Source organism: Oncorhynchus kisutch, linkage group LG27, assembly GCF_002021735.2.
Source record: "Oncorhynchus kisutch isolate 150728-3 linkage group LG27, Okis_V2, whole genome shotgun sequence".
Lineage (NCBI taxonomy): Eukaryota > Metazoa > Chordata > Actinopteri > Salmoniformes > Salmonidae > Oncorhynchus > Oncorhynchus kisutch.
The window spans coordinates 15,079,158-15,093,285 of record NC_034200.2 but is presented as its reverse complement, the minus strand read 5'-3'; the positions used below and the strand labels follow the sequence as shown (position 1 = coordinate 15,093,285).

Here is a 14,128-nt window from a genome sequence, read left to right as displayed (position 1 = left end):
CGGTATTCAAAGTGCCCTAACGGAGTGTTAAACGCCGTTTTCCACTCGTGCCCCTCCCTGATGCGCACGAGATGGTAAGCGTTACGAAGGTCCAACTTAGTGAAAAACCTGGCTCCCTGCAGGATCTCGAAGGCTGAAGACATAAGAGGAAGCGGATAACGATTCTTAACTGTTATGTCATTCAGCCCTCGATAATCTATGCAGGGGCGCAGGGACCCGTCCTTCTTCTTAACAAAAAAAACCCCCGCTCCGGCGGGAGAGGAGGAGGGGACTATGGTACCGGCGTCGAGAGCTACAGACAAATAATCTTCGAGAGCCTTACGTTCGGGAGCCGACAGAGAGTATAGTCTACCCCGGGGGGGGGGGGGGTGGTTCCTGGAAGGAGATCAATACTACAATCATACGACCGGTGCGGAGGAAGAGAGGTGGCCCTGGACCGACTGAACACCGTGCGCAGATCGTGATATTCCTCCGGCACCCTCGTCAAATCACCAGGCTCCTCCTGTGAAGAAGAGACAGAGGAAACAGGAGGGATAGCAGACATTAAACATTTCACATGACAAGAGACGTTCCAGGAGAGGATAGAATTACTAGACAAATTAATAGAAGGATTATGACAAACTAGCCAGGGATGACCCAAAACAACAGGTGTAAAAGGTGAACGAAAAATTTAAAAAGAAATGGTTTCGCTATGATTACCAGAGACAGTGAGGGTTAAAGGTAGCGTTTCACGCTGAATCCCGGGGAGAGGACTCCCATCCAGAGCGAACAAGGCCGTGGGCTCCTTTAACTGTCTGAGAGGAATGTCATGTTCCTGAGCCCAGGTCTCGTCCATAAAGCAGCCCTCCGCCCCAGAGTCTATCAAGGCGCTGCAGGAAGCTGACGAACCGGTCCAGCGTAGATGGGCCGACAAGGTAGTGCAGGATCTTGAAGGAGAGACCAGAGTAGTAGCGCTCACCAGTAGCCCTCCTCTTACTGATGAGCTCTGGCTTTTACTGGACATGAAGTGACAAAATGACCAGCGGAACCGCAATAGAGACAGAGGCGGTTGGTGATTCTCCGTTCTCTCTCCTTAGTCGAGATGCGGATACCCCCCAGCTGCATAGGCTCAGCACCCGAGCCGGCGGAGGAAGATGGTAGTGATGCGGAGAGGGGGGCAACGGAGAACGCAAGCTCCTTTCCCCGAGCTCGGTGACGAAGATCAACCCGTCGCTCTATGCGAATAGCGAGTTCAATCAAGGAATCCACGCTGGAGGGAACCTCCCGGGAGAGAATCTCATCCTTTACCTCAGCGCGGAGACCCTCCAGAAAACGAGCGAGCAAAGCTGGCTCGTTCCAGTCACTGGAGGCAGCAAGAGTGCGAAACTCAATAGAGTAATCTGTTATGGATCGATTACCTTGACATAGGGAAGCCAGGACCCTGGAAGCTTCCTCCCCAAAAACAGAACGATCAAAAACCCGTATCATCTCCTCCTTAAAGTCCTGATACTGGTTAGTACACTCAGCCCTCACCTCCCAGATAGCCGTGCCCCACTCACGAGCCCGTCCAGTAAGGAGAGATATGACGTAGGCGATACGAGCTGTGCTCCTGGAGTAAGTGTTGGGCTGGAGAGAAAACTCAATATCACACTGGGTGAGGAACAAGCGGCATTCAGTGGCCTCCCCAGAGTAACACGGCGGGTTATTGATTCTGGGCTCCGGAGATTCGGAAGCCCTGGATGTGGCCGGTGGATCGAGGCGGAGATGGTGAACCTGTCTTGTGAGGTCGGACACTTGGGCGGTCAGGGTCTCAACGGCATGTCGAGCAACAGACAATTCCTGCTCGTGTCTGCCTAGCATCGCTCCCTGGATCTCGACGGCTGAGTGGAAAGGATCCGAAATCGCTGGGTCCATTCTTGGTCAGATTCTTCTGTTGTGCACTTGAGTGAGGACCCAAAAGCGATTTAACAAAAACAGAGTCCTTTAATGTAAAAACACAGGGAAGACATAGATCCTCTTCAGATGTAGAAAATGGCAAAATAGACAACCCTCAGAGAGGGCGACAAATGAAACAGAAAGTCCTTCTGATATTTACTAAAGAGTCCCCTTCTTAGCAGCAGAGGAGAATAGCTGGGTTGCGGCGACAGACTGCTGGTCTCTCTGGGTAGGCGCGGGTCGTAGCGGACAGAGGTACCTGATCACACGTAGCATCAGAAGAACAGGCAGATTCCAACAGGATGGGACAAGGGTGAGGCAAACAAGACGATAGTTTGGTTCTGGCATGAGAAACTCAAACGAGAATCTGACAAGGAAAGAAGCAGGAACAGAGAGAGAAATAGAGACCTAATCAGAGGGAAAAAGGGAACAGGTGGGAAAAGGGTGAACGAGGTAGTTAGAGGAGATGAGGAACAGCTGGAGGAGGAGAGAAAGAGAAGGTAGCCTAATACGACCAGCAGAGGGAGACAGAGTGAAGAGAAAGAACAGGAACAAGACATAATATGACAAGACATGACAGTACCACTCCCTTCACAGAACAGCGCAAACTGTCTCTAACCAGAATAGAAAAAGGAGTGGGCGGCCCCGGTGCACAACTGAGCAAGAGGACAAGTACACTAGAGTGTCTAGTTTGAGAAACAGACACCTCACAAGTCCTCAACTGCCAGCTTCATTAAATAGTACCCGCAAAACACCAGTCTCAACATTGACAGTGAAGAGTCGACTCCGGGATGCTGGCATTCTAGGCAGATATGTAGATATTCCATAAAAAAATCTGCCGTTTCCAGCTACAATAGTCATTTACAACATTAACAATGTCTCCACTGTACTTCTGATCAATTTGATGTTATTTTAATGGACAAAAAATGTGCTTTTCTTTCAAAAACAAGGACATTTCTAAGTGACGCCAAAATGTTGAACGGTAGTGTACATTGCAAAGTTTCCTAAGGACTGGAAGTGAGGCAACCCTCTCTGTCGGAGCCATCTCATTTGCTTTACTTTACCACCTATTTTACTTTTCATGTCAAAAACCAAATGACCACTGCTGCACATGCTGCCACTGTTTTTGAAAGATTAGATTGTACTATTTAGAATGAGTAGCCAGCTCACGAAATAACTAGTGCATAGCTAGCTAACATAATGTCACAAAGCATGATACGCTAGCGAGTTAACTTTCATTCTGAAATAGCTTCATATTTCCGAGTTAGTCAGATATTAGTTTAGAAACACTTTGGCATGGGAGCTAACTAGCTACAACACCACATATGTAGGCTACTGTAGACTATATCATTAAAAATCAAAAGCTATTTCCATGTGAAAATGTTATGGGATTTGCTCCATAGAAACGATCACTCAAACAAACAAACATGGGGGAACAGAGGGTTAAATAATGAACAGGTAATTGGGGAATTGAAACCAGGTGTGTAAGACAAAGACAAAACAAATGGAAAATGAAAAGTGGATCGGCGATGGCTAGAAGACTGGTGACGTCGACAGCCGAACGCCGCCCGAACAAGGAGATGGACCGACTTCGGCGGAAGTCGTGACAATGTTCAAGTTTCTGCTCACAAGACCTGAAATTTGCTGTGTCTAAATAAATTTGAGGGAACATTGGTTGAATCCCAGACGAAGCGTTAACGTTCTTATAGCTTTAACGAAAAGACAATATACAGTATCCCATTGAGCCCTTTTTAGCCATTGCCGAGGTGTGTTTGACAGGTATTTACAAACATTTCTGTGGTCAAAACATGAACAGAAAAAAACGACAGTAACAAGAAAGAGTATGAAAGAGTCGCAGGAGTAAAATGAAAGCAATCAATCCAGGAAGAATTAAGTGACAATTGGATTTTGCACACCTCAAACACAGGAAATAGATGGCTGAAAAACACAGATCCTCAGTTGGGAGGGGCATGCATGTTGCTAGCTCTATTGTCAACATGACTAGCTAAGTTATAAAATACGATGCAATTCAGGGAAACAGATCATCATTTTTGTGCGCATAGAAAGGAGTCATGAGTGCATTCAGGTGCATGTGCTGCCGTGAATTTTCTTCACAGTTGACACTTCACAGTCACACTTCACATGCTCATTCTGTTCAGAATAACCTAGGGTATGACGCCAAAGATAGTCATCATAAACACTGACACTGTATATGACGTGAGCTTTATGATATGGAAATGTGAAGTGCACATTTGGACTCACAGGTGTTTGGCTTCCTTGTATGACATCAAAGTTGTATTTTCAATCATCTTCAACGTCTCATCTTATAAAAATACATAGAGTCCTTTTCATTTACAGAATTTCCCTCACTCGGTCAACAAAAATGTGCAAAAGTTGCCCAATTAATGGGAGGGATGGGGCCAACTTCTCAAGTTCAGAACGACTGTAAGTTACAATCCATATAGTTTAGGGCTGTGAAGCGCAGAGCCTATGGTCTGAAGTCATATAGCATGTTATTGTACAGCCACTGCGTTCCAATTTAGGCTTTTATCGGTGTCTAAATCTGCCATTTTCAACCCGTATACGTGTAAATGGTGTAAAGGGTGAAAAACCTGAAAAAATAGGGACAAACTGAAACATGGAAAAATTAAACGGGGTATTGTGTGTAGATTGATGAGGGGAAAAAAACATTTATTCCATTTTAGAATAAGGCTGTAACATAACAAAATGTGGAAAAACTCAAGGGGTCTGCACTGTATGCTATGCTCAGTTAACTTCTGTGTCCCTCCTTGGGGCAGAGGTGCTCCGAGGGAAGGAGTTCCACCTTTCCGATCAGTGGGTCCTTCTTCCCACGGATCCCCCTCAAGCCCAGAGAGGACTTCATGAACATCCCGCTGTCGTCCAAATATGTTGTGAAAAGCTATTTTATTTATTTAAAACTTTGACAATGCAATGTGGTATTCCAGTAGGAGAGTGTATAACAGTGTAGTAGTCCGAGTGTCGTTATTTATGATGAAATGTGTGATCTAACTGCCCCACAATCCAAAGTAATAAGGTTGATATAGTAGTATATCAAAGTAATCTGACCCATTATTTAATTACATTTAACTTTGGCTATATTTAACTGCTTTAAGTTTTTTTTAAATGTACTTCAACTACTACAAAAATAATGTTAAACAGGCAAAGCAAGTCCCACAATTTTACTTCATGTAAAATTGCCATCTAGTTGCTGCAAGGTATTTATATCAGACCCACAGGTGCCTACAACCTGCAGCAGTTGAGACTTCTCACCGCTTTGTAGCAAACTGTTTTCTGAAATTCAACCTCTGCGCTTGTCAAACAAATTGTCACTTAGATTTCTTACCCCTTACCCATAAATTGGTCTGGAATACAAACCATTAGATCACACCGAGAATTTGTCGTCATCAGTGTTGATTGTGTTGATGAATTGTTTTTGGGCCATGATTGGGGGGTTTCTCTAAATATGAAATATCATCTGTATTTGTATTTATTCTGGATCCCCATTAGCTGTTGCCAAGTCAGCAGCTACTCTTCCTGGGGTCTGGCAAAATGAATCCAGTTATACAATTAAAAACATTACAATACATTCATTACAGAACTCACAACACACTAAGTGTGTTCCCTCAGGCCCATACTCCACTACCACATACCTACAACGCAAAATCCATGTGTACGTGTGTATATAGTAGTATATAGTATAGTATAGTATATGTTATCATGTGTTTGTATGCATGTGTCTGTGCCTATGTTTGTGTTACTTCACAATCCCCGCTCTTCCGTAAGGTGTATTTTTACCTGCTTTTAAAATCTGATTCTACTGCTTGCATCAGTTACCTGATGTGGAACAGCGTTCCATGTAGTTATGGATTTACTGGTATGTAGTACTGTGCGCCTCCCATAGTCTGTTAGACTTGGCGACTATGAAGAGACCTCTGGTGGCATGTCTTGTGGGGTTTGCATGGGTGTCCTTTCAACACCTCTTACAAAAACAAGTAATGAGGATGTCAATCTCTCTTCCACTTTGAGCCATGAGAGATTGACAAGCATGTCATTAATGTTAGCTCTCCATGTACTTTTAAGGGCCAGCCATGCTGCCCTGTTCTGAGGCAACTGCAATTTCCCCAAGTTCCTCTTTGTGGCACCTGACCACACGACTGAACAGTAGTCTAGGTGCAACAAAACCAGGGCCTGTAGTACCTGCCTTGTTGATAGTGCTGTTAAGAAGGTAGAGTAGCACTTTACTATGGACAGACTTCTCCCCATTTTAGCTACTGTTGTATCAATATGTTTTGACCATGATAGTTTACAATCCACTCTTTGTTAAGTGTTTCAGTCATTTCAGTTGCTGTAGTAGCTGACGTGTATAGTGTTGAGTCATAGATAGACACACTGGCCTTACTCAAAGCCAGTGGCATGTCGTTGCTTCTACCTGGATTATGTTTGAGAGGCTTCCATTAAAGAACATAAACCATATGGGTTATTACTGTGATATACTTTTGGGGGATAAGCCCTTTATAGCCTCATGGTCTAGTTTCCCACTACCTCGCAGACTGACTCAAATGTTATGTCTTTTTCTAATCTCAGCTCTTGTGGTCCTTTGAGTCTGGATCTGAGTGGAACTGCTCCTGAGTCTGCCATCAGACACACTCCCTAACCACCATTGGGACAGCACCTTGGCCACAACAACCTGGCCATAACAACAGCCCATACACCAGGCCGGTCAGTGCCCAGAGTGGTCCAAAACCAAGCCCACCATAGGCTAGGCTCCATTACCAGCTCCAGGTGAGAGCCTGAGTCCCCCCACAGCCATGCCCAGGGAAGCTCCTCTGCCACAGGTAGAATCAGTGCTCACCTGCCTGATTGATGGCTAGACCTCTACAGACAAAGAGCCGGAGGCCTTTCTACTGAGGTGAGACTTGAATATATACTAAAATCACTAGCACAATGTTGTTTTAGTATAATTCATTCATTTTCAAGGAGAGCAGTTTGTTTATTACAAAGTTGAGGATAAGGGAAACACATGTTTATATTTATCCTCATCCCAAACCAGAGCCATTTATTTATGGCTCCGTCTCAAACCACCTCTTTTACAACTAAAGAACAGAACTGTGCTACTCCTTCATCTGTGACTTGTCTTCAACAGCTTCAGCTGTAGCATGTTTTAATACTGCAGTACTACTGGGTTACTGCAGAGACATGTGTCCATCAGCTTTGGTTGTCGCGTGTCTCACTGTTTTAATTATTAGCCCTGCTGTAACACAGTAACAGATATGGTAACACAGTCAGTCAGGAGCAATGGATTCCATATTCAAACATTAATCAGGGTACAGATTAAGATCTTAATTTGAGCCAGTTTTCTACAGCAGGAACATAATCATGCAGCAGCAGGAAATGTGAATTATTATGTGGATTATAATGAATGGAAATTTTTTGGGCAGTTGATACATTGTTCCTAAGGGGAAATCAAGTCTGAAATGTCAAATTACAAACTTCAGAAGACTTTTTAAACCTCAAATACATAGCATTTCTTGCATTGATGGACAGTTCTCCTGCAACAGGGTAATCAAATTAAGATCTTACATCTGTAGATACTTAGGTTCTCACCTTCAGCTTATGAATTATTCATAGACATTTAATGGTCTTTGGTTTCCTCCATGATTAATCCATGGGGTTCTGCACAGGAGTCTGCTAGAAAGAAGTGAAATTGCAATGCAAATCTATTACTCTGGATTCAAATTGTTCATTCCTTTAAGGACGACATGACATTAATGAAAATAGGCAGACCATGCCGGTGGGTTTTGTGTTTATATTAAGTGGAAAGGGATACACCATCACGAAGAGCTTGGTCAATCTGTGTTATTACTACAAATGAGAAGAACCATGTCCCTGACTAACTGCTAGGTATTTTGTTCAGGAAGCAAATTCAATTTCCTTTCTTCTTTCTTTTTCCAGGGCAGATTCCCTCACTGTGCCATAGCACATGGATTTCAAGACTTCAAATGAAGAGGTAGCTACAATTTGAGTTGAATAGCTTTCAATCCCTCAGCATTTTGCAAAGATAATTGGAGCAAATTGGTCTGCCATGGTGACTAGTGTTATGTATTTTTTACTTGACAGCGTACTCAACAGCTGACACGTGTTAACCTTTGGAACACAACAAGAGGTCAGAAATCTTGCTGCTGTGATGGCGGTTAGGAAGTGCAGCTCAGTTTCCACCTGTTTTGTGGGCAGTGTGCATATAGCCTGTCTTCTCTTGAGGCCAGGTCTGCCTACGGCGGCCTTTCTCAATAGCAAGGCAATGCTCACTGAGTCTGTACATAGTCCAAGCTTACCTTACATTTTAGCGCTGATGTTTAGGTCAAGGTATGTATAGTCCAGTGGGTTCTGGTAGTTTTTAATAGTTGATTCTAAGATTTGTATTCGATCATGTATATGTTTTTGCTGTTTGTTCTTTGTTATAGAGCCAAAAAGATTAGAGAAGTGGTTTACCCATACATCTCCATTTTGGATAGATCCTTCTTTGTGTTGTTGTTTGTTTAGTGTTTTCCAATTTTCCCAGAAGTGGTTAGAGTATATGAATTCTTCAGTTACATTGAGCTGATTTCTGACATGCTGTTCCTTCTTTTTCCATAGTGTATTTCTGTATTGTTTTAGTGATGAACCATAGTGAAGGTGTTGACTCAGGTTTTCTGGGTCTCTATGTTTTTGGTTGGACAGGTTTCTCAATTTCTTTCTTAGGTATTTGCATTCTTCATCAACCCATTTGTCATTGTTGTTCATTTTCTTCAGTTTTCTGTTTGAAATATTTATATTTGATAGGGAAGCTGGGAGGTCAAATACACTGTTAAGATTTTCTACTGCCAAGTTTACACCTTCACTATTACAGTGGAACGTTTTGTCCAGGAAGTTGTCTAAAAGAGATTGAATTTGTTGGTGCCTAATTGTTTTTTGGTAGGTTTCTACACTACATTCCTTCCATCTATAGCATTTCTTAATATTACTCAGTTCCTTTGGCTTTGATGCCTTGTAATTGAATATTGCTCTGTTCAAGTAGACTGTGATTTTGCTGTGTTCTGATAGGGGTGTCAGTGGGCTGACTGTGAATGCTCTGGGAGACTCTGGGTTGAGGTCAGTGATAAAGTAGTCTACAGTACTACTGCCAAGAGATGAGCTATAGGTGTACCTATCATAGGTACAATTGTGTACCTCGCCAGCAGCATACCACCCTGCATACCACTGCTGGCTTGCTTCTGAGGCGAAGCAGGGTTGGTCCTGGTCAGTTCCTGGATGGGAGACCAGATGCTGTTGGAGTGCCAGTAGGAGGCACTCTTTCCTCTGGTCTAAAAAATATCCCTTTTGGATGGGATGTTAAATGGGTGTCCTGACTCTCTGAGGTCATTAAATATCCCATGGCACGTATCGTAAGAGTAGGGGTGTTAACCCCGGTGTCCTGGCTAAATTCCCAATCTGGCCCTCAAACCATCACGGTCACCTAATAATCCCCAATTTACAATTGGCTCATTAATCCTGTAACTATTCCCCAGGTCGTTGCTGCAAATGAGAATGCGTTCTCAGTCAACTTAACTGTTAAAATAACAGATAAAAAAGGAGTCCCCTCGAAGCCTACCATTGACTATGTACAGTTGTGGCCAAAAGTTTTGAGAATGACACAAATATATATTTTCACAAAGTCTGCTGCCTCAGTTTGTATGATGGCAATTTGCATATACTCTACAATGTTATGAAGAGTGATCAGATGAATTGCAATTAATTGCAGTCCCTCTTTGCCATGCAAATGAACCGAATCCCCAAAAACGTTTCCACTGCATTTCGGCCTTGCCACAAAAGGACCAGCTGACATCATGTCAGTGATTCTCTCGTTAATTAACACAGGTGTGAGTGTTGACAAGGACAAGGCTGGAGATCACTCTGTCATCATTGCTTTGCACAAAAAGGGCTTCATAGGCAAGGATATTGCTGCCAGTAAGATTGCACCTAAATCAACCATTTTTGGATTCATCAAGAACTTCAAGGAGAGCAGTTCAATTGTTGTGAAGAAGGCTTCAGGGCGCCCAAGAAAGTCCAGCAAGTTCCAGGACCGTCTCCTAAAGTTGATTCAGCTGCGGGTTAGGAGCAACACCAATCCTCTGAGCAACGCCATCCTCTGAGAGCAACTTCCCCCAACCATCCAGGAACAGTTTGGTGACGAACAATGCCTTTTCCAGAATGATGGAGCACCTTGCCATAAGGCAAAAGTGATAACTAAGTGGCTCGGGGAACAAAACATTGATATTTTGGGTCCATGGCCAGGAAACTCCCCAGACCTTAATCCCATTGAGAACTTGTGGTCAATCCTCAAGAGGCGGGTGGAAAATTCTGACAAACTCTAAGCATGGATTATGCAAGAATGGACTGTCAGTCAGGATGTGGCCCAGAAGTTAATTGACAGCATGCCAGGGCGGATTGCAGACAGAGGTCTTGAAAAAGAAGGGTCAACACTGCAAATATTGACTCTTTGCATCAACTTCATGTAATTGTCAATAAAAGCCTTTGACACTCATGAAATGCTTGTAATTATACTTCAGTATTCTATAGTAACATCTGACAAAAATATCTAAAGACACTGAAGCAGCAAACATTGTGGAAGTTAATATTTGTGTCATTCTCAAAATTTTGGCCATGACTGTACATACCCAGCATGTGACAGAGCTGCAGGAGTTGTGACCCGTTTTTGTTGGTTATGTTGTCATAGTTGTGCCTAGGGGGGGGCATATGAGGGAGGGAATGCTGTCACCTCCAGGCAGGTGTTTGTCCCACTGTGTGCTGATGGTGTCAGGTTCTTGTCCGGTTCTGGCATTTAGGTCGCCACAGATTAGTACATGTCCCTGGGCCTGGAAATGATTGATTTCACCCTCCAGGATGGAGAAGCTGTCTTCATTAAAGTATGGTGATTCTAGCAGGGGGATATAGGTAGCACACAGGAGGACATTTTCCTTTGTTAAGATCATTTCCTTTTGAATGTTCCTGTTTTGATTAATTTCATGGGGTGAGTTAGGTCTGCTCTATACCAAATTAGCATACCCACTGAGTCCCTTCCCTGTTTCAAACCTGGTAGTTTGGTGGAGGGGACTATCAGCTCTCTGTAACCTAGAGGGAAACCAGGATGACAATGTGAATCCAGGTTCATGCTCTTTAGGCCAATGGCAGATGACCTCAGGCCTTGGATATTCCAGGATGAGATAGTGAAGGCTTTGTGTTCCATAAAGTGAACAATGTTGTTGGTCGTGTGGAGTTGGTCGAGCAGAGCCTGCTTAGCATCTTTTATTAAATTTTTTCAACTTTATTTAACCAGGTAAGCTAGTTGAGAACAAGGTCTCATTTACAACTGCGACATGGCCAAGATAAAGCAAAGCAGTGTGACAGAAACAACAACACAGAGTTACACATGGAATAAGCAAGCGTACAGTCAATAACACAATAGAATGTGTATATACAGTGGGTGCAAATGGTGTGAGGAGGTAAGGCAATAAATAGGCCATAGTAGCAAAGTAATTACAATTTAGCAGATTAACACTGGAGTGATAGATGAGCAGATGATTGTGTGTAAGTAGTGATACTGGTGTGCAAAAGAGCAGCAAATCAAATAAAAAACAATATGGGGATGAGGTACTGTAGGTAGATTGGGTGGGCTATTTACAGATGGACTATGTACAGCTGCAGCGATCAGTTAGCTGCTCAGATAGTTGATGTTTAAAGTTAGTGAGGGAAATGTAAGTCTCCAGCTTCAGCGATTTTTGCAATTAGTTCCGGTCACTGGCAGCAGAGAACTGAAGGAAAGGCGGCCAAAGGAGGTGATGGCTTTGGGGATGACCAGTGAGATATACCTGCTGGAGCGTGTGCTATGGGTGGGTCTTGTTATCGTGACCAGTGAGCTGAGATAAGGCGGAGCTTTACCTAGCATAGACTTATAGATGACCTGGAGCGAGTGGGTTTGGCAACGAATAGGTAGCGAGGGCCAGCCGACTAGAGCATACAGGTCGCAGTGGTGGGTGGTATATGGGGCTTTGGTGACAAAAACGGATGGCACTGTGATAGACTGCATCCAGTTTGCTGAGTAGAGTGTTGGAGGCTATTTTGTAAATGACATCGCCAAAGTCGGTAGGATTGGTAAGATAGTCAGTTTTACTAGGGTAAGTTTGGCAGCGTGAGTGAAGGAGGCTTTGTTGTGAAATAGAAAACCGATTCTAGATTTGATTTTGGATTGGAGATGTTTTATATGAGTCTGGAAGGAGAGTTTACAGTCTAGCCAGACACCTAGGTATTTGTAGTTGTCCACATATTCTAGGTCATAACCGTCCAGAGTAGTGAGTCTAGTTGGGCAGGCAGGTGAGGGCAGCGAACGGTTGAAAAGCATACATTTGGTTTTGCTAGTGTTTAAGAGCAGTTGGAGGCCACGGAAGGAGTGTTGTATGGCATTGAAGCTCGTTTGGAGTTTAGTTAACACAGTGTCCAAAGAAGGGCCAGATGTATACAGAATGGCGTCGTCTGCGTAGAGGTGGATCAGGGAATCACCTGCAGCAAGAGCGACATCGTTGATGTTTACAGAGAAAAGAGTCGGCCCGAGAATTGAACCCTGTGGTACCCCATGGAGACTGCCAGAGGTCCATTCAACAGGCCCTCCGATTTGACACACTGAACTCTGTCTGCGAAGTCATTTGAGAAACTAAGGCTATTGAGTCTGGGGCATAGGTCTGATCTGAGGGGGCCTAAATGGGTGTGGGCATGGTTGACTTGGGGGGGTGATGATTGGCTGGGGTGGAGGTGTGGATGTGTCTGGTGGTGTTGTGGTCTGAATGTAAGTCCTCTCGGCCTGGGTCCTCTATGTGTAGGTCCGGGGGGGGGGGGGTCCTTTAGGGTCCAGGCGAAGGTGGGCAATGCTGCCTTGTATAGGTGGACCTGGTCATAAAGGCTGTTCAAGTCCATGGTAGAGTGGTGGGCCAGGTAAACATTTGGTTTCCAGTCACAGGAAATAGTTGTGTTTACCCGCTGTGTGGTAGCAGGGTGGAGCTTGCTCTCTCTCGCTCTCTCTCTCTCTCTCTCAATAATACTCATCCAGTTTGTGTACAGTACAAGTAAATGTCATTCTATGAGTTGCCATGCCAGCAGTTGAGCTGCCATGATTTCTTTACACAGAGCTAGATACAGTACATGTAAATATCATTATTTGAGATGCCTTACCTGTAATCGAGCTGACATTTCTGACTAAAAATACTGGTGACTAATGTGACTAATGCAAACGGGTGACTAATGTGTCCTTCGGTGACACTACTGCGTGTGTTATCAAGGATGCTCAGTGACATTGGCCCGCTTGGCTCTACATTAGTAATCATGTCAGGTGAAGGTGCTTCTCTTATTTAGATATTTAGACTTAACCATAGTCTCAAGGACAGGACAGGCATTCCAAATAGCTGGTGGGGAATTGGCTATGCAGAATACAAATGTATGCAGATTATCATGTTTTAAATGGATCACGGGATATGATGATGATTTCTCTCATCCATTTATTTTGCGCAACACTGAGAAATGCATATCTGGTGACTGAGCGTTATGTTAGAATCGTAGACGGATAGACGAAATGATTCTGAATTATTTCATTGGAGACATATTAAATTAGACCATTGTAACTAATTGTTTATTTTGTCTGTTATTAAGAGGCATATCATTGCAGTTATCTGGTTTAATTTTCAGGGCCTAGACGACAATATATTTAGCTCAGATTAATGTTATAGCACAGTGCATAAAACATTTATGCAATTCACACTAATTAGTGGAGCTGAATACATTGAAACATGTCCAGGCCTAAGATAAAGTTCAACACTAATTTCTCACCCTGCCAGTTCAGCACATATTTGACTGAGAACTAACCTTAATCAGTGAGTCCATATTTATCTGGTCTTCCTTTAACGGAATTGCAACATAATATGGAAGATGTATGCAAAACATTAGTGGGTCAAAAAAGGTTTCCCTGAATTGATCATGAATTATGATATTTTCCTAGCCCATTGTCAAATGTCCATAGGGCGTTCTCCGTGTCACTCAAAAGTCTCTACAATGCCTTTCCAATTCGATGACATTTTTATTTCATTTCATGGCCAGTTCATTCGGACATTCGGAGAATGAGAAATTATTTTTC

General features: G+C 43.5%; 1 protein-coding gene across 1 annotated transcript in view; it reads left to right on the top strand.

Annotated features, from left to right (window-relative positions):
- Positions 1-14,128, top strand: part of LOC109872266 (gamma-1-syntrophin) — a 62,200-nt gene that overhangs the window by 22,906 nt on the left and 25,166 nt on the right. Inside the window, exons 2-3 of the mRNA XM_020463444.2 lie at positions 6,520-6,844; positions 7,888-7,942. Of these exons, the coding sequence (XP_020319033.1) occupies positions 7,916-7,942 (27 nt within the window). The 5' untranslated portion in view covers positions 6,520-6,844; positions 7,888-7,915. The remainder of the gene's footprint in view (positions 1-6,519; positions 6,845-7,887; positions 7,943-14,128) is intronic.